At 32.4% G+C, this 18,067-nt stretch overlaps 2 protein-coding genes across 8 annotated transcripts; both read right to left on the reverse strand.

Moving 5' to 3' along the window:
• Positions 1–6,568: 6,568 nt before the first annotated feature.
• LOC100800182 (putative pentatricopeptide repeat-containing protein At1g69350, mitochondrial) lies at positions 6,569–9,546 on the reverse strand. Its single transcript, XM_003517771.5, has one exon. It carries the CDS (start codon positions 9,105–9,107, stop codon positions 6,621–6,623), a length of 2,487 nt encoding a protein of 828 aa, XP_003517819.1. The 5' UTR covers positions 9,108–9,546; the 3' UTR covers positions 6,569–6,620.
• Positions 9,547–11,270: 1,724 nt separating this feature from the next.
• Positions 11,271–14,920, reverse strand: LOC100783767 (clp protease adapter protein ClpF, chloroplastic). Of its 7 annotated transcripts, none has more exons than XM_026127849.2 (8): positions 14,881–14,920; positions 14,114–14,518; positions 13,939–13,998; positions 13,523–13,617; positions 13,225–13,397; positions 12,772–12,884; positions 12,161–12,206; positions 11,271–11,908 (listed from the first exon to the last, which is right to left on the reverse strand). In XM_026127849.2, the coding sequence occupies exons 2-8, from the start codon at positions 14,354–14,356 to the stop codon at positions 11,703–11,705; spliced, it is 936 nt and encodes a 311-aa protein (XP_025983634.1). In that variant the 5' UTR covers positions 14,357–14,518; positions 14,881–14,920; the 3' UTR covers positions 11,271–11,702. The 7 variants fall into 7 exon arrangements, 5 of the variants coding, with proteins under 5 accessions (XP_025983634.1, XP_014628984.1, XP_006573136.1 ...); XM_014773498.3 differs by having other exon boundaries at positions 14,594–14,911; XM_006573073.4 differs by having other exon boundaries at positions 11,271–11,786; positions 11,870–11,908; positions 14,114–14,911.
• Positions 14,921–18,067: the final 3,147 nt, after the last annotated feature.

The following is an 18,067-nucleotide window of genomic DNA, read 5'->3' on the forward strand; positions in this document are numbered from 1 at the left end:
AATTCATGTCCCATTTCAGTGCTCTGCCGCTACTTTGTCCTTTTCCTTCCCTACCCACTTTTTCTTTCCTCCCTTGTGCTGTCGAATCTTCCTCGTTGACCAAATCATTAAGTAATTACCAACATAAAACTATCTTTTAATATAATTTTTGGTTGAATTATTCGCTTCATCCCTATATTTTTATTAATTGTATGTTTTAATTTTTATATTTAATGTAATTTTAGTTTTTATATTAATTTGTTTTTTTTCCTGTCTCTATCATCAATTTTATCTTATTTCTGTTAAATAAAACAATTAAAAATGATCTCTTTTGTTTTCAACAATTGTTAGTTTTATACTATCAAATTACTCTATCCATCCCAAAATTACTATAATTTTGGTCTTTAAAAAAACAAATTTTTAATAAGATATTTAAATATCTATTCTAATTTTACTTTTTAATAAATAATATTATTTTGAAAGTCTTAATAACATATTTATTGAAATTAAAAGAGAAAATAAAGGTATTTTAACTCTTTATCCAAATAAACAAGTTATATGGAAGAAGTTTCTCACAATTTTAAACAAGTAAGAGTAAAATTTACTCATGCACATCCAACTTTTTATTCCAATAACTACTAAGCAATCAAAATACAAACAAAAAAAGAAAATGGTAAATCATCAAGCCTTTTTTATCTCAACAACTTCTAAATCTGTTTAGGACAAATGACATTATTCGTCCATTTACCTAAATCGGTTTTTGTCTTTTAAATCGCATTCGTTGCAAACTTCGTGCAACTCGAACTCTAGAATGAACTTCTTTGTTCCATTTCTTAGAACAACGACATTAGCTTAGGACAAATGACATTCTTCATCCGTTTACTTAAGTCGGTTTTTGTCTTCTAAATAGCATTCGTTGCAAACTTTGTGCAACTCGAACTCTAGAATGAACTTCTTCGTTCCGTTTCTTAGAGTAGCAACATCGGCTTAGGACAAATGACATTCTTTGTCCATTTACCTAAGTTGATTTTTGTCTTATAGATCACATTCGTTGCAAACTTCATGCAACTCGAACTCTAGAATGAACTTCTTTGTTCCATTTCTTAGAGCAGCGGCATCAGCTTAGGACAAATGACATTCTTCGTCCATTTACCTAAATCAATTTTTGTCTTCTAAATCGAGTTTGTTGCAAACTTCATGCAACTCGAACTCTAGATGGACTTCTTCGTTCCATTTCTTAGAGCAGTGACACTGGCTTAGGACAAATGACATTCTTTGTCCGTTTACCTAAGTCGGTTTTTGTCTTCTAAATAGCATTCGTTGTAAACTTTGTGCAACTCGAACTCTAGAATGAACTTGTTCGTTCCATTTCTTAGAGTAGCGACATTGGCTTAGGACAAATGGCATTCTTCGTCCATTTACCTAAGTCGGTTTTTGTCTTCTAAATAGCATTCGTTGCAAACTTTGTGCAACTCGAACTCTAGAATGAACTTCTTTGTTCCATTTCTTAGAGTAACAACATCGGCTTAGGACAAATGACATTGTTCGTCCATTTACCTAAGTCGATTTTTGTCTTATAGATCACATTCGTTGCAAACTTCATGCAACTCGAACTGTAGATGGACTTCTTCGTTCCATTTCTTAGAGCAGTGACATCGGTTTAGGAAAAATGGCATTCTTCGTCCGTTTACCTAAGTCGGTTTTTCTCTTCTAAATAGCATTCGTTGCAAACTTTGTGCAACTCAAACTCTAGAATGAACTTGTTCGTTCCATTTCTTAGAGTAGCGACATTGACTTAGGACAAATGACATTCTTCGTCCATTTACCTACGTCGATTTTTGTCTTGTAGATCACATTCGTTTCAAACTTCATGCAACTCGAACTCTAGAATGGAGTTCTTTGTTCCCTTTCTTAGAGCAATGACATCAATTTAGGACAAATGGCATTCTTCGTCCATTTACCTAAATCAATTTTTGTCTTCTAAATCGTGTTTGTCGCAAACCTCATGCATCTCAAGCTCTAGATGGACTTCTTCATTCCATTTCTTAGAGTAGCGACACCGGCTTAGGACAAATGACATTCTTCGTTCATTTACCTAAGTCAGTTTTTGTCTTCTAAATAGCATTCGTTGCAAACTTTGTGCAACTCAAACTCTAGAATGAAATTCTTCGTTCCATTTCTTAGAGTAGCAACATCGGCTTAGGACAAATGACATTCTTCGTCCATTTACCTAAGTCGATTTTTGTCTTGTAGATCACATTCGTTGCAAACTTCATGCCACTTACACTCTAGAATGAACTTCTTTATTCCATTTCTTAAAGCAACAACATTGACTTAGGACAAATGACATTCTTCGTCCATTTATCCAAGTCAATTTTTGTCTTGTAGATCACATTTATTGATGAAAATGCCTTTCATGAAATGCCTGACTTCTTTAAACAATCATCTATATCCCATCCTTTTTTAAAAGAGAAATTTATTACAAATGGATTGTACTAACTATAATATCTCCTCAAATTGGCTGCATTCCATGTTTGGGGTATTGTTAACCCGAAAAATGTTTCCAACATATAAGCATCTATCTTAACCCTCACTCTATAAGGGTCTTCATAGTTATCTGTTAGTTTTCCTTGTGTTGCATTCTTTCTGCCCTTCTCAATACAATGTCCTTTTTTTCAAAGTCTCAAGGTAAAACACGCTTGTTATACCTAGTAGCTACTCTTGCTTTTAATGTGACTTCTCTAATGCCAGTCACATCTCTTTTTTCATTTGCAAGATCCAACTTTGTGGGAATTAATTCATATGCACTACCCTCCAAGTCGGTTCTCCTATCTTTGTTGGAATTATTGCATCCACTCAATACATTAAGCGAAAAGGAGACTCCTCTGTCGAAGTATGCAAAGTAGTTCTGTAAGTCCATAACACATAAGGAACTTGTTCTACCCAACAAACTTTAGCTTCTTCCAAATGTCTTTGTATTCTCTTTAGAATTACCAAGTCTGTAACTTCTACTTGGCCATTTGTTTGAGGGTGTTCTAATGAAGTGTTTCTTGACTTTTAAGTCAGATAGGAACTCTTTGAAGCCTTTATCTACAAACTGTGTCGTTATCTTAACTATTACATTCGAAATCCCAAACCTGTAGAGAATTTGTCTGAAGACAAAATTTCCATGTTCTTGGCAGTGATTGTGGCTAAGGCCTGTGCCTCTATCCCTTTTGTAAAGTAATCAATTGCTACTACCAAGAACTTGACTTGTCCCGCCGCCTTAGGAAATGGTCCCAATATGTCTATTCCCCACCAAATGAATGGCAAAGGCGAACTTTGGTTCTTTAAAGCTTTTGGGGGGAGCAATATGAATGTTGACACATCTCTGGCAGCAATCACATTTTTTGACATATTCCATAATTTCCTTTTCCAAAGTCCACCAAAAATAAATTGCTCATATAATTTGCTAACGTTCTGATATGCTTTTCTCAAACACTTAGCAAGGGTTGCGAGAAACCTCTTTTATATAACTTGTCATCGATCAAATAGAAATGAGCTGTTGATCTTTCCAGTATGTGGGCTTCTTTGCTACCAGTTGAGATAGTTCCATGCTACAAATATTCTATTACAAGTCTTAATAAGGGTATTAACAATTTTAAACAAGTAATAACAAAATTTACTTAGACATATTCAACTCTTTATTCAAATAACTCCTAAGTAATCAAAATCTAAACTAAAATAGAAAATATGTCATCAAGCCTCTTTTATCTCAATAACTCCGTCCTTATTTTCTGAAAATAACACTTTAATGAGAAATGATCCAATGAAAAGAACAAGTTTATAAGTAGTTCACAAATAGTATTTTTTCCTCAGCCTAACATGGTAACCAGAACAAACAAACCATAGTATCACAAATTAAGTCCGTAAAAATGATACTTTGAAAAAAATATATAAAACATTTATTTCATGCATATAATTAAAAGAATCAATAGTTTGTATAACCAAACATTTGTGTCCCAAATACTGATCTCTATATACTAAGTTATTCTCACTAATCATCGTGCCTTACTCCTTAATTCTCAAAACCGATGTGAATCTCAAATTTACTTATCTTTTTGGTTTCTAAAATTAGTGAGTCTAAGACTCACTATGAATCATAAATTCACCAAAGTCTATGAGTTCATCTATATGTAATGACATCCCACTATCTTTACTATTCAAGATGGAGGTATTTCATATCTCATGGATAGAAATAGGTTCTAAAATAATGTATTTCATTCTAGATAAAATATCCCTCATTCTATTTCCAAAATAGAATACACACTGTCATTTATTCCTAGAAGCTAATAACTGACTCACAATAAAAAAAATGTCATTCCCAAGGACTATCAATTGAATTATCAAACAATAGAAGTTTATTAAGAAAAAATTCAAGTTAATGTCAACATACAACAAGGTCACCCTTAAATTCCTAGTTTTCTTATCAACCCCCCTCCCCCCCACCTAAAAAAAATCACATTTTCACTAAAGTCTATGAGTTCATCTTTATGTAATGACATCCTACTACCTTTACTATTCAAGATGGAGGTATTTCATATCTCATGGATAAAAATATGTTCTAAAATAATGTATTTCATTCTAGATAAAATATCCCTCATTCTATTTCCAAAATAGAATACACATTGTCATTTATTCCTAGAAGCTAATAACTAACTCACAATAAAAAAATGTCATTCCCAATGACTATCAATTGAATTTCCAAACAATAGAAGTTTATTAAGAAAAAAATCAAGTTAATGTCAACATACAACAAGGTCACCCTTAAATTCCTAGTTTTCTTATCAACCCCCTCCTAAAAAAATCACATTTTCACTAAAGTCTATGAGTTCATCTCTATGTAATGACATCCTACTACCTTTACTATTCAAGATGGAGGTGTTTCATATATCATGGATAGAAATATGTTCTAAAATAATGTATTTCATTCTAGATAAAATATCACTCATTCTATTTCCAAAATAGAATACACACTGTCATTTATTCCTAGAAGCTAATAACTGACTCACAATAAAAAAATGTCATTCCCAATGACTATCAATTGAATTATCAAACAATAGAAGTTTATTAAGAAAAAAATCAAGTTAATGTCAACATACAACAAGGTCACCCTTAAATTCCTAGTTTTCTTATCAACCCCCCTCCTAAAAAAAATCACATTTTCACTAAAGTCTATGAGTTCATCTCTATGTAATGACATCCTACTACCTTTACTATTCAAGATGGAGGTATTTCATATCTCATGGATAGAAATATGTTCTAAAATAATGTATTTCATTCTAGATAAAATATCGCTCATTCTATTTCCAAAATAGAATACACACTGTCATTTATTCCTAGAAGCTAATAACTGACTGACAATAAAAAAAATGTCATTCCCAATGACTATCAATTGAATTATCAAACAATAGAAGTTTATTAAGAAAAAATTCAAGTTAATGTCAACATACAACAAGGTCATCCTTAAATTCCTAGTTTTCTTATCAACCCCCCTCCCCCCCCTCCTAAAAAAAATCACATTACTCAAGAAATCATTAAATCAAACACAATTATATACAAACAAAAAATCATATTTTTCTTATCAAGAATACCAAAGAAATCACATCCCAAAAGTTTGTTCCATAAAAGTTTAGAAAATACGTTGTTCTACTTACCTTTGAACGGATAATGCTCCCTTCCATGATGATGCTCCAAGAATTTCTCCCAACGACTTCCTTTACTCTTTTTGCTTTTGGAGTGAGACTTAGGTTTTCCAATTATGAGTGTTAATATTTGCTCTAAATGATTAGTTAAGATTATATCATTCCATCGCCTTTAAATTTTAAAAGATAAAAGTAATATTTGTGTCCTTTCCCTATTTGCCTCTCACATTTGTCTATTTTGTGGTCTTGCCATTTCCTCATTTATCCCCTTCTTTAAAGATGATTTGTTTTTTGAAAAACTTCTCTTAGGAGCAATTTGATCTATTCCCACTACTTTTCAAAAAATGGTAGTGAGAATAACAATAGTTGAAATAGTTATTCTCTAAAAATATTGAGCGGTAGTTTTAACTTCAATATATGTGATATATTTAGAGGATTTAATTCAGTTGATTGAACAATGTGAATGAGTTATTGTAATTTATCTTCAACTTTTACATATAAGAAAAAAATAGACATGACATATCTTATTCTTGTGGAGGTTCCAATATCCTTAAGTTTTATTTCCTTGATTGTAGTATACGTGCAAAATGCTTTTGGGGAAATTAAGTTGACCTTGCTTAATAGAATGAAAGAATAATTCATCTGAGCCCACTAAAGCGGGTCACTAGCTAAATGCTAAAGGATGTTGCTTCCTGTACTCCCATTATTGCTTCCTACTGTGTCTCATAGCACTCCGAAAAATCCAATCCAGAATGCAATTAGTGCAGGAAGTTTTAGCCAATGCTAAAGTGGTAATTTTGTACCCTGGCCAAGTTAAGCTCTAAGGTAGCAATCATAGATGGCTACGTTACATAAATTATATTATAAATATTCTCCTATACGTTGCTGGCCTTGAACTGCAGTAATGACAGAACAGAATAATCACTTTATAGAAATTCCTAAAAGTATAACATCATTCTAAAATGGTACTAGTTTCAGTGATTTGTTCAAAATGCAATTGCTAGTTTCTCTCTGCAAGTTATAAACACTAAAATCCTCAGAAAACATGAAACTACTATGCATTGTACCATAGCATTGTACATCACATCCTTGTTCCCGTGCCAAACTTTGAAAATTATCTAAAAATCTGTAAATTTCATCCATTTGCCATGCAGAAGAAGTATCTCCGGCTCCAAACCTGTAAATTTTATCATCTATCTCAATTGAACTGTACCCCGGGACCTTCTTCAGTCCCATTCCTTCCATCCTTGATCTCACCTTTCTGGATTCATACCAGTTTCCTCCCTCAGCATATATGTTAGATAACAACGTGTAGTATCCTGTATCATTTGTTCTTATTTCTCTAAGTTCTTTATGGATGTTATGAATCAAGTCCATCCTCCCATGTATTCTACACCCATTAAGCAAAGCACCCCATATGCTAGCATCTATATGCTGACATGTTGACTTAATTATCTCATAAGCTCCATCAATATCACCGGCACGGCTTAGAAGATCAACTATAGAGGCAAAATGTTCTGCATTAGGCACTATGCCATAATCCCTCATTGAGTTAAAATAGAACTTCCCTTCTTCCACTGATCCAGCATGCCTGCAGGCAGATAAGATATTCATGAAGGTTACTTCGTTTGGTTTAATATGTGACTCTACCATTTTAGTGAAGAGGGTGGTGGCAGCAGTTATTTGACCATGTATGCCATATGCAGCAATCATGGCACTCCATGACACCACACTTTTCTCTGGCATGCTATTGAAAACACCTTGAGCCGTTTTAAGGTCTCCACACTTGGCATACATGTCAACCAGAGCTGTATCAATGTAAAGATCCTTCTGCACACCAGATACAACGAGCTTATGGTGAATCCATTTTCCCTTCAGAAGATAACCTGAATTGGAGCATGCTTGAATTGCACTTAAGAAGGTCACTTCATTAATGTCCATACAATTGAAACACATCTCATCAAATAGCTTGAGTGCTTCTACTGAAATTCCATTTTGTGAAAACCCACAAATCATACAGTTCCATGTCACAATGCTTTTCTCCCAAATCTTGTCAAAAATTGTGTATGCCAAATCCACAAAGCCACATTTTGAATACATATCCATCAAGGAGTTCTGAACAAATTCATCTGCGAAGCCTCTTTTCGTGACATGACCATGTATCTGCTGTCCAAATCGTACTGAACTAGCACCTGCACAAGCTGAAATTGAACTTGCTAAGCTAAATGAGTCCGGCATTAGCCCCTTTTCCAACATACATACAAAGAGCACCATGGCCTCCTCGTTTAAACCCTCCCGTGCATAAATTGATATGAGTGTGTTCCATGATACAACACTGCTGTTTCCAATTAAACAGAGAAGCTTTTCACAACTGCTTATTTTCCAACATGCAGCATAGAAATCCATCAGTGCAGGCCCTAGATCAAGATCAGCACCATCCATTTCTCTCCTCAAAATAAAGCAATGAACAGACTTTCCCTCTTTCAACCAGCCTAACCTAGCACAGCAACACAGAACACTAATCATTGTCACTGCATTAACTTCCACTTCCGATTCCTGCATTTTCTTAAAAGCATCAATAGCCTCCTCAAAGCATCCGTTTTGATTACACGATGAAATCATAGAAGTCCAACAAGCAGTACTGGGATCACTGACACTTTCAAACATCCCTTTTGCTCCACGCAAGTAACTACACTGACCATACATAACAATAAGAGAATTCCTCAAACTCGCATCACCAGCCATCTCTTTCCTGATCACATATCCATGCACCGATTTTGCCAACCTCAGACAACCAACTTTACCACAAGCCTCAGCTACGCTGAGCATCGTAACCGAGTCTGGTCCAACCCCCTCGGAAACCATCCAACGCAACATCTCCAACCCTTCTCTCGGCCGCCCATTCTCAACATAACACGCAACAACCGAACTCCATGAAACCAAATCCCTTACACGAATTTCATCAAACACCTTGCGAGCGTCGCTCAAACACCCCAATTCCCCGTACATTCCCAACAACGAAGTGCCAATGACATGATCAGTGCCAAGTCCAGTTTTAACAATCCTCCCATGCACTTTCCTGCCCACAACCAAGCCCCCAACGACAGAAATAGCTTTGATAACAGAAGGGTAGAGGAAGGTGCAGTTTTGGGTGAGGCGTGAACCCTTTTGAATGTGGTGGTGGTAAAGCGAAACCACTTGGTCAAACAGGTGGTGCCAGAGGTAACACTTGATGAGGACGCCGAACATGAAGGAATCGGGTGATGGGTGGGTTTCAAAAACGAGTCTTGATGAGTGGAGAGAACCCATTCGGGCGTAGGACTCGAGGAGCTTGGTGGAGGCAAGTGGGTCGCTGTGGAGACCAGTGACAACGAGGTGGGCGTGGAGTTGGGAGAGGGACCTTAAGGTAGAACATGACCTGAACAATGGCATGTACAATGTCATGTTTGATTTTCTGTTTTTTGTTTTCTAGTTTGTGTTTTGGTTTTCTGTTTTCTGTTTTTCTATTTTTTGTGTTTGGGTTTTGGTTGATAATAATGTGAGATGATGAGGGAGAAGGAAATGGAGCGAGGAGAGTTTGGAGAAGATAGGGTAAGGGAAGGGTCAAGGAAAGGAAATAAGGGAAGGGGAGAAGAGGCATCAAGCTCGCGGGAACAGAAAAGATTTGGATTCGTTTGAGTGACAGCCATCTTTGTGGGAAAGATTTATTTTATGAATACGATTTGAAAACAGATAGTGAGAAACAATTCAATTGAGTTAAACTTTCTTGTTTGTGAATTTTAACCGTCATGTTTGCGGGAAAGACTTTTTTTTTTTTATTAATTTATTTGATTCATTATTTATTGAATAAATCATCAATTTGTTTGGTAAAAAAATCATCAATTTGTTACCCAAAGATTACCACTCCTAATTAGTTACTAAACTAATAAAATTATATAACTAATCTTTCAAGTACTGAATATCTATTGATTTAGTCTTTAAATTAATATATTTTACTAACATTCAATGACCAATTTAAAATACTTAGAGGATTTTATAGCATAATTTCTAATAAGACACCAATTGTGAAAGAAAACGTAAGTATATTTTAGAATTTTTTACTTTAATGACAAGTGTTATCTTCACATAACAAGAAACAAAATCATATAGGGAAAAAATTTCACATGTTATATCAACAAACTAGTTCAATAAACTTAAAATAATCTATTACTATTATGTATAAATTGGACTAGAATGAGGTGTCTATGTAAGATGAACTGAGTTTATGTATTTAAAATGGATTAAGTTGATATACCGATCATTCTAAGTCTCTTCTTGATCCTCAAGTTAATAAATATTTCACTAAAGTATCGTGAAATAAAAAGTGTACCTCATTTATTAATGTTAGTTGTATTTATAAAAACTTAAGATGGGTTGAATTTGTTAATGTAGAACCTAAGATTAATGTAATATTTTCCTGTCATGATCTCATCTTAGAAATCTTACTCTTAAATGTTGATTGACCCAACATTTTGAAACTAATTGCTCACTAAACGGATTGAGCCTCAAACTTAGTTTAAAACAATTATCAAATTTATTTGATTTATTGGGAAATCATTTTTAGTGTTAAATGTTAGTTGTTAGTTTATTAACTTTTTTTAGCAAACAAAAATTTGAATTGACAATCTCTCTTCTGTTTTATTTGTCATTCACCACCAAATCAATCTTATATCTCATATTTATCGAAAAATCATAAACCAAGTATTCATTAAATATGGTGATACAAATCAATTAACCAAATCAAAGGAAGCACTTACTTGAGAATATTAGTCTCAATTATAATTTTTTAGTTCAATTGCAGCGCATAAATTCAGTTTTAGATAAATGTTATTTGGTACCATCTTGGTAAGCATACCGAATGACACAATTAATATATAATGAATAAAATTGTCATTTTAAGGGTTTATAAATTACCTAGGAAAAAGACAATGAAAATGCCTCCAAATAGTTCACAAACGTGAACTCATTACTATTCATTCAACTAAAATTTACACAAACATAAAATTACTTGCGTTGGCTGCACGCTATTAAAAGAGTAGTTAGAGCTAGTCAGTATACATGGCCTTTGCATACTTCCTCCAACTATGTATCCAAAAAGGAAAATTTTGTCATCCAAAGGCAGAGATCATGTGCAAGAGTGCCGCAGTAGCTTAAGTAGAAAAACACATGAATTGGGTGGATTTTTTTACGTTTGAAATTAATTGAGTTTGTGCTTATAATAACTTGTAATTGGATCCTAACAGATTGTCATCTCAAGGATTATCTAACGAACTACTACATTCAAAGCACAGGCAGATTCTACAGTATATTCTATGGGTATACTGTATACTAATTGCGGAGAATAACAGTATTTAATGTTCTGCAATCAGTAACAAGTAACAACTATATATATATCTATACTGATTTCTTTAGAACACACAATAATAACTAACACTCAGTTCTTAGTTTCATTTTACAAAGTATGAGACTTAAGCCTAGATTAGAAGCATGAGATTCTAGTATAAGTAAGGTCTTGAGATTCTAGTATCGCATTGAGATGATCATCATCACAACTTTGAAAGGCTGGGATTATAGTAAAATATGCTCGATTATAAAGACAAATTCTCCCATTTCAGGAGCTAATTTTTTTCTGAACAACACTATATTACATGTATATGAGGTAGGGTTAGGTGGGTAATCAGTATCTTCACGACAATGATAAAGGCATGGAATATGAAAACTCATACAACAGACTATAACATGTGAATATGCGAGTGATCACACAAGAAGGCAATCATCATTGCGCATGCAACACAAGGAATGTTTTCTTGTCTTTAAGTTTTCCTGCAAAGCCGATCAACTGATTCATCAAATATATCGTCAGAAGACTTTCAACCTCTCAATCCCCAACCAAATTGAACAGTATATAGTCTCACTGGTAATTTAAGCTTTGCCTCCGTCTTCATTCATCATTTGGTGGGTCAATGGGTATTTCATGCCTTGGTTTATTGTACTTCTCCCTTAGTTGCTTAATTGGGATGAAATCTCCTGCTGAATCCATTCCATAGAATAGAAAAGAGATGTAGGGATGATCGAATCTTCCCTGGGCACCAGTAAAAGCGCAAATTCAATGATAGAAATAATAGCATAGTGTATGTCTTTCAAGTATAGATCTAATCTATTCAACATGTCTGGTTTATCAGGTGTTAAAAGATTCTCCTCTGGAACTGAAAAAATAAAAGAGAAAAATCAATCTGCAAGTTATTTGTTTTCAGCAAGAAACCAAGAAGATGATGGAAATTGATACCACAGAAAATAAGCATATCAAAGCAGTTAGTCCACTTGTAAGTCAAATCTTTCGATAAGCAATGGTGTATAAATAACAAAATATTTGTTCATGAGGAAGAGTGGTAATAAATACCATTAAATCTAATACAAGCAAACATATAAGCCTAAGGAATTAAGTAATCAAGCTTTACCATATGCCACCAATAGATTTGGTTCAGCATGTACATCAACAAGAACCTAGACATTAAAAAAGGAAACAATTAAATGCCAGCAGTAGCACATTTCTTAACCAAAGCCAAACTCAACCATTAACAAAATAAAATAAACTAATATGGCCATAGATCAACAAACAACAAATACATTTCCAACAACCGCATTGTCTTGCATGCAAGTAATCATGAAAATGATGTTTTATCCAAAATGTCCACTCAGTATGAAGAGAAACAATTTAAAGAAGCACATGGTCCTCCCATCAACTTGATGCAGCCTATCAAATGATAACGGAGACCATCAAAGTCAACCTTATAATAACATAGAGACGACAATTAGTGGTGAAATCTCTTGCATTAAAATTTCCACATGTTATTGCTTAATTAATAATGCCTAAGCAGTATTTGTATTGCAGGATCTATTATTCTACAGGTTGAAGTTGAACTACAATAATTAATAAGAATTGAAGAGTACAAGATGAATAGGAGTTTGTAATTAGCAAGTCAAAATAAATTAATTCAAAATTAAATTTGACCTTGTAGAAAAAGAATAATTCATGCAAAGGCAATTTGTATAATGAAGTTAATAAAACCTGATAAAATGGTTGAGCGGAACCACGAGACAATTTTTTAACTTGTGCATTTTCCATCCATGAACTTGATTCACTGCATACTGGATCCATTCCACAGATGACAGCTTTATAGCCTGCAATGTATGTTAAACATTAAGCAATCAAAATGTAGGAAGTGGGAAGGGAAACATATCCTCCGCAATTCAGATATTCAACTTATCAATGCGTAAATCCATACGATAAATTTACATGGTGTTGCCAATCAGGTTCTTTCTTCCTGCACTATAGATATATTAGATTTCCATAGCCTACAAGTTGGGTTAGGCAATTATATCTCCAGAATCATACTTGCTCTATAGAAAAGCTTCAGAGTACAATCAATAAGCATCATTGTAATTGTTTGATCACATTGCATACTATAAATGCAATTAATAATGATTTTTCGTATTAATGGAAGGTGTTTCAACCACTTACCAAATTTTTTATGTCTCACTTTCTGCCCCAAGCGGAATGCATATTGTGCATTTTCATGAGCCAAAGCTTTAGCCGATGCAGCTAGAGACTCTGCTTCAAGTTTGGAAATTTCATCACGTAATTCAGCAGCCAAGGCATAATGCTCATTCTCAATAGCATTCTGGAGGTCTGAACTGCAAGGAAAACAGAATTAATCACTGTCAGATTTCAAGTTGACCCACACATATGTAAAAGGAAGAAAAAGCCAGTGACTCATCAAGAACAAGTCAGCTTGACACAAAAGATGAAGAAAACTAACTGAAGACGTATAATACTTATAGCTTTATCTTGTGCTTCACTTTTTGAAGACAATCCCCTTTTTGACTGTTGTTGCTTGATTACCTCTTCTTCAACCTTCGAAAAACAATATTTTTTCAACAAGCAGCAAGTCATTCAATGCTCCAACCCCACAAAATTTAGATAACTTGAACACACAAAAATATAGACAAATATGCATTCTTACGCTGATACACACGCTATCATTTTAAGTTATAGAGGAACCACTAGATTCATACACACAAATTCAAGGGAGACAAAAAACAGACAAAACCAAAAACCACTGATATAAACTGAAAAGCATAAATTATACTTCAAGTAAGCCTTGCAAACATAATCCACAAAATTTGGTTTAGCCATATAGGATACCAGAACAGGATGAGTGGCTCATTATCGAACCTCAGCAAGTTTGTTCCTCAGCTGCTTTGCAATGTCATACTGCTCCATATTTAAAGCATACTGGCATTCAGAAGTTCCAAACAAACGAAGCATTAAGAACTCTTCATAAATTTGAAATAAACCCTACAGGTCTACACCACTTAACTTCTTACACAAGAGTAAAAGCAGCCAAAACCTGTACTCTTGTGGCCAAGTCCAACTGAAAGAAGAAGAACATCAAGATATCCTCATTAGCACTCTCGCTGTGCTCCGAACTCACATCCAACCCTTGTTCTCCCCCTCTAAACATCCATGCTGCTTCAGCCCTGAAACCACTGTGCCTTGTTAAGAACAAGCTCTGAACAGAATTGTTCCAAACCAAGTTTCTGCCAGTGGAAGAGGTAATTTGGGATCTCTTGAATGGCTCAAAGGGTGCCATCCAAGATGGTGAGGATCCACATAACCTGCTCTTTCCACAGGTTGCCAGAGTGCTCAATGACACAACTTGCACCGTTCTTTTGAGGGAAAGCCAAAAAATTATTCCTCACTCAATGGGGTAAAACAGAAACACAAATTCACCCTTTTTCTCAAGAGAGTGTTCCTGCATTAATGAAAATTACATGAGGGGGGATTATGAAGGTTCAAAACCTTAATCTGCAAATTCAATAATTCATACCCCACTAAAAAATGAAAGTACGGATTTCATTTTTCCCTCAAAATTAGCAAAATTTTGGTCAAATTGGACTTCGACTGAACCATTTCTTATCTGGGTATAGCGAGGAAAATTAGGACTAGAAATGGAAGCCGGAAACAACATGTGGGTATCGTTTTGCTTTTCAGAAAATCAAAGATAAGCTTTGAAATTTGAATGCAATAAACTATGAGGAAAGTATTCAGTAAAAATTTCCCGGGAAATAAACAGAAAAACATTACTAAAGTGCAGAACAGAAAAACGAGTAGGACCAGATGGTTTCAAACTGCGTCGATGGCCTCACACTATCACGAGAAACCAATATAAAGAATATATATATATATATATATATATATATATATATATATATATATATATATATATTTAAAAAAAAAAAGAGTATGAAACGATTTGTTTAAAAGTTTGGCTTAATATGTTTTTGACAGTAGCTAATATATTATTTTTTTAGTTTACTGCGAAAAAACTTTTTATTTTATTATTTAAAATTTTCAAATTTTTACTTTTGATATGTGACGTTAGTTTAAATTCATTAAATGATGAGATGATATTTTATTAATTTGTCATATCATTATTCAATTAAAAATAAAAATTTAAAAATATTAGATAATAAGATAAAATAAAATAAAATTTTTTAAATAGTAAACTGAAAAAATATATTACATGTAAAAAAATGTAAAAAAATATATTTAAGTCAAAAAAATTTATCACTTTTTTCTCAAGAAAATACTAATTAATAATTACTAACGATTGTTAATTCAGGTATTATATATTTTATTTCTTTTAAATAAAATTTTAACTTGGAGTTTTACATGTTTACAATTTCCGAAAATAGTTTATGTATTATTATTTAATCATAAATTGTCATGAATACATTATTTTTATAATAATTTTCTTAAAAATTGAATTAATAATTTTATTTTTAACAATTGATATTGTAAAATATTTTATATTGACAAAGAAATTAAATTCAGAAGATTTTCTATTTTATTATTACAAATAAATGTTTTCAATTTAAACCAATTGTGTCCATTAATCTTGGATAAAGTTAAAATAAAATATTAATAATCAAACCCAAAATATAGAAGAGAAAATCTTTAATGGGAAGATAGCAAAATAAAATGATTTTGAACGTTTAAAGTATAGAATTTTTTTTCCCGTTAAAAAAAAGTATAGGATTTTTTAAAGAAAGTAACCAATAATAATGAATGTGTGATGATTCGATTAGAACGGATATCATAATAAAACATGTTGATAGAAGAAAAATGAACTAATGCATATTAACCTTTTATGACGTGATTAGTTCTGCACTATTTTTAGATTGAGATTTATTATCCTGCATGAAAAGTTTTGTACAAAAACACTACGAATAAATTTGCAAACAATAATTGGATGAAAGAAGAAGATGTACAAGATGGTTAACATAACCGTTATGATAAAACATTTCACTTAATTTTTAATTTTTTAGCATTTTTTTTATCATGTTAACGGCTAACTTTTTATATTTTTTCTCATTTTTATTTTAATATATTTATCAAATTTTATAATTATCATTTAAAAAATCATGATTTTGTTATTATTTTACATTTTTCATGCAATAATTAATTTTATTAAAGATAATAAATTTTCGGCTATCACATAACTTTTTAATTTTCAATTAACTTTTTAGTTAATTTTATCAAATATCATTGAATAGAATTTATACAAAAACATAATTCCATTTTAGATTTGATGACATTTTTTCCTTTTTATATAATCATTATAATGTACAAGACTAATATATGATAGTGATAAAAAACATAATTTATTTCTTTTCAAGTGAGAAAAACGTGATTAGAGTTTAAATTGGATTAGAACGAGTTTTTCAATGAGAGAAAGGTTCTACCACATTAATAAAAGAGTAAATATTCATTTTGATTTCCAAAAGTATAAAGCAATGACAATTTGGTTTATGAAACAGAAATTCGAATTTAGTTTTTAAATGTGCAATAAATTAATCTTACAATTAACTCTTTTCCTTTAATGTTAATATTTTTGCCTATATAACATGTGACCTCCCTATGTGACAATCCATGTGTACAAATAAGATGTCACGTCATTGATGACTATATTGGACTAATATGCTAATATGTTTATTATGGACTACAATGTTAGTATTCAATGTGTAAAGACAAATATCACAAGATAGAGGTTGAATTGTGATTTTCATTAAATTTAAATCATTTTTGTAAACAACAAAGTTATCGGTTAATGAAGTATGGCTTAAGAAAATAAATATCAAACTATTGCAAAACGAATCAAATAGTTTCAAATCTTTTAAAAACAAATAAGAGTTTTTCAAAAGCGAAAATTAAATTCAAATCCTAGGTCAGTTCAAATAACAGAAGAGAAAATAAACAGATTAAGACACATGAAATTTATATTGGTTTGTCTCAACCACCCAAATTACATCCAATTCTTGAGAAACCACCAAGTTTCACTGATTTCAATATGTTACCAGTATTGTCATTACCACTTTTGGCTCTTTAACTTAAGTTTTACACAAAATTTGTTACGACCAGTATTTTTTGTCCTATCAAGTCAGTGTTGACTCTTGCACAAATAAGAAGTTTTGTTGATTTGATTTGCACAATGACTAGTACTCTATTGTCTTATAGATGAGTAAACAATGTCAACATCGAGTCTTTTCTCTCAAGATAAACAAAGTACTCTCAGAGTTTTTCTAAACTTTACAAGAATTTACATAAAGAGCTTTTCATAGAAAGAATTTGAATAATGAGTGCTTCAAATCATACTTCATGTCTTCAAAACTTCTGGTATTTATATGTCTCCAATCAAATATCCATTGTCTCTAAACGGACACATTTTCTCTCTTATGTTTGTGTCGAAAGAATGTGATCGTTGGGGGCATTAAATGCATGTACTTCTTAATGCTGAGAAACCACTCTTCGTCGTTGGCGTGTTGCACACTACAACACGAAACCAATTCTTTTTGTTTTAAAGCAGGTTTGTGCAACAAAACTCTTCTTTTGATGATGATTGAGGAATTTCAGAATTTTTCTTCATTTATTCTTTATACGATTCAATAGATACTAGGAGAATATCTTCAAAACAGATCTCAGACACAAAGTATTAAATGAAGTCTTAAATGTCATTTTTATTGTCATATCGGATCATGATTCCATGTTGTTATCATCTAAACCATCAGACAACAAACTTATCGAAACATGTTTTGATAGCGTATTGTAACATCTCATTTTTCGTAAAATAAATTAAAAAATACTTTATTTAAAAATAAATAGAGTTTTAGGAAAATAATGAGATTTTTGTAATTAAATAAATAAGGAAAAATAACTTTATTAATTAAAATAATGGTTTTAAGGTAAATAAAATAAATATATATTCTTATAAAATGAAAATAATATTTTATTTATTCATTTG

Source organism: Glycine max, chromosome 1, assembly GCF_000004515.6.
Source record: "Glycine max cultivar Williams 82 chromosome 1, Glycine_max_v4.0, whole genome shotgun sequence".
Taxonomy (NCBI): domain Eukaryota; kingdom Viridiplantae; phylum Streptophyta; class Magnoliopsida; order Fabales; family Fabaceae; genus Glycine; species Glycine max.

Excerpts from the sequence above, each read along its gene's own strand:
- LOC100800182 (XM_003517771.5), bottom strand. The coding sequence starts at position 9,107 with ATGACATTGTACATGCCATTGTTCAGGTCATGTTCTACCTTAAGGTCC.
- LOC100783767 (XM_026127849.2), bottom strand. The coding sequence starts at position 14,356 with ATGGCACCCTTTGAGCCATTCAAGAGATCCCAAATTACCTCTTCCACT. Across the intron at positions 13,618-13,938 it reads TGAGGAACAAACTTGCTGAG|GTTGAAGAAGAGGTAATCAA; the intron begins GTTCGATAATGA and ends TGTTTTTCGAAG. Across the intron at positions 12,885-13,224 it reads AGTGAGACATAAAAAATTTG|GCTATAAAGCTGTCATCTGT; the intron begins GTAAGTGGTTGA and ends CATACATTGCAG.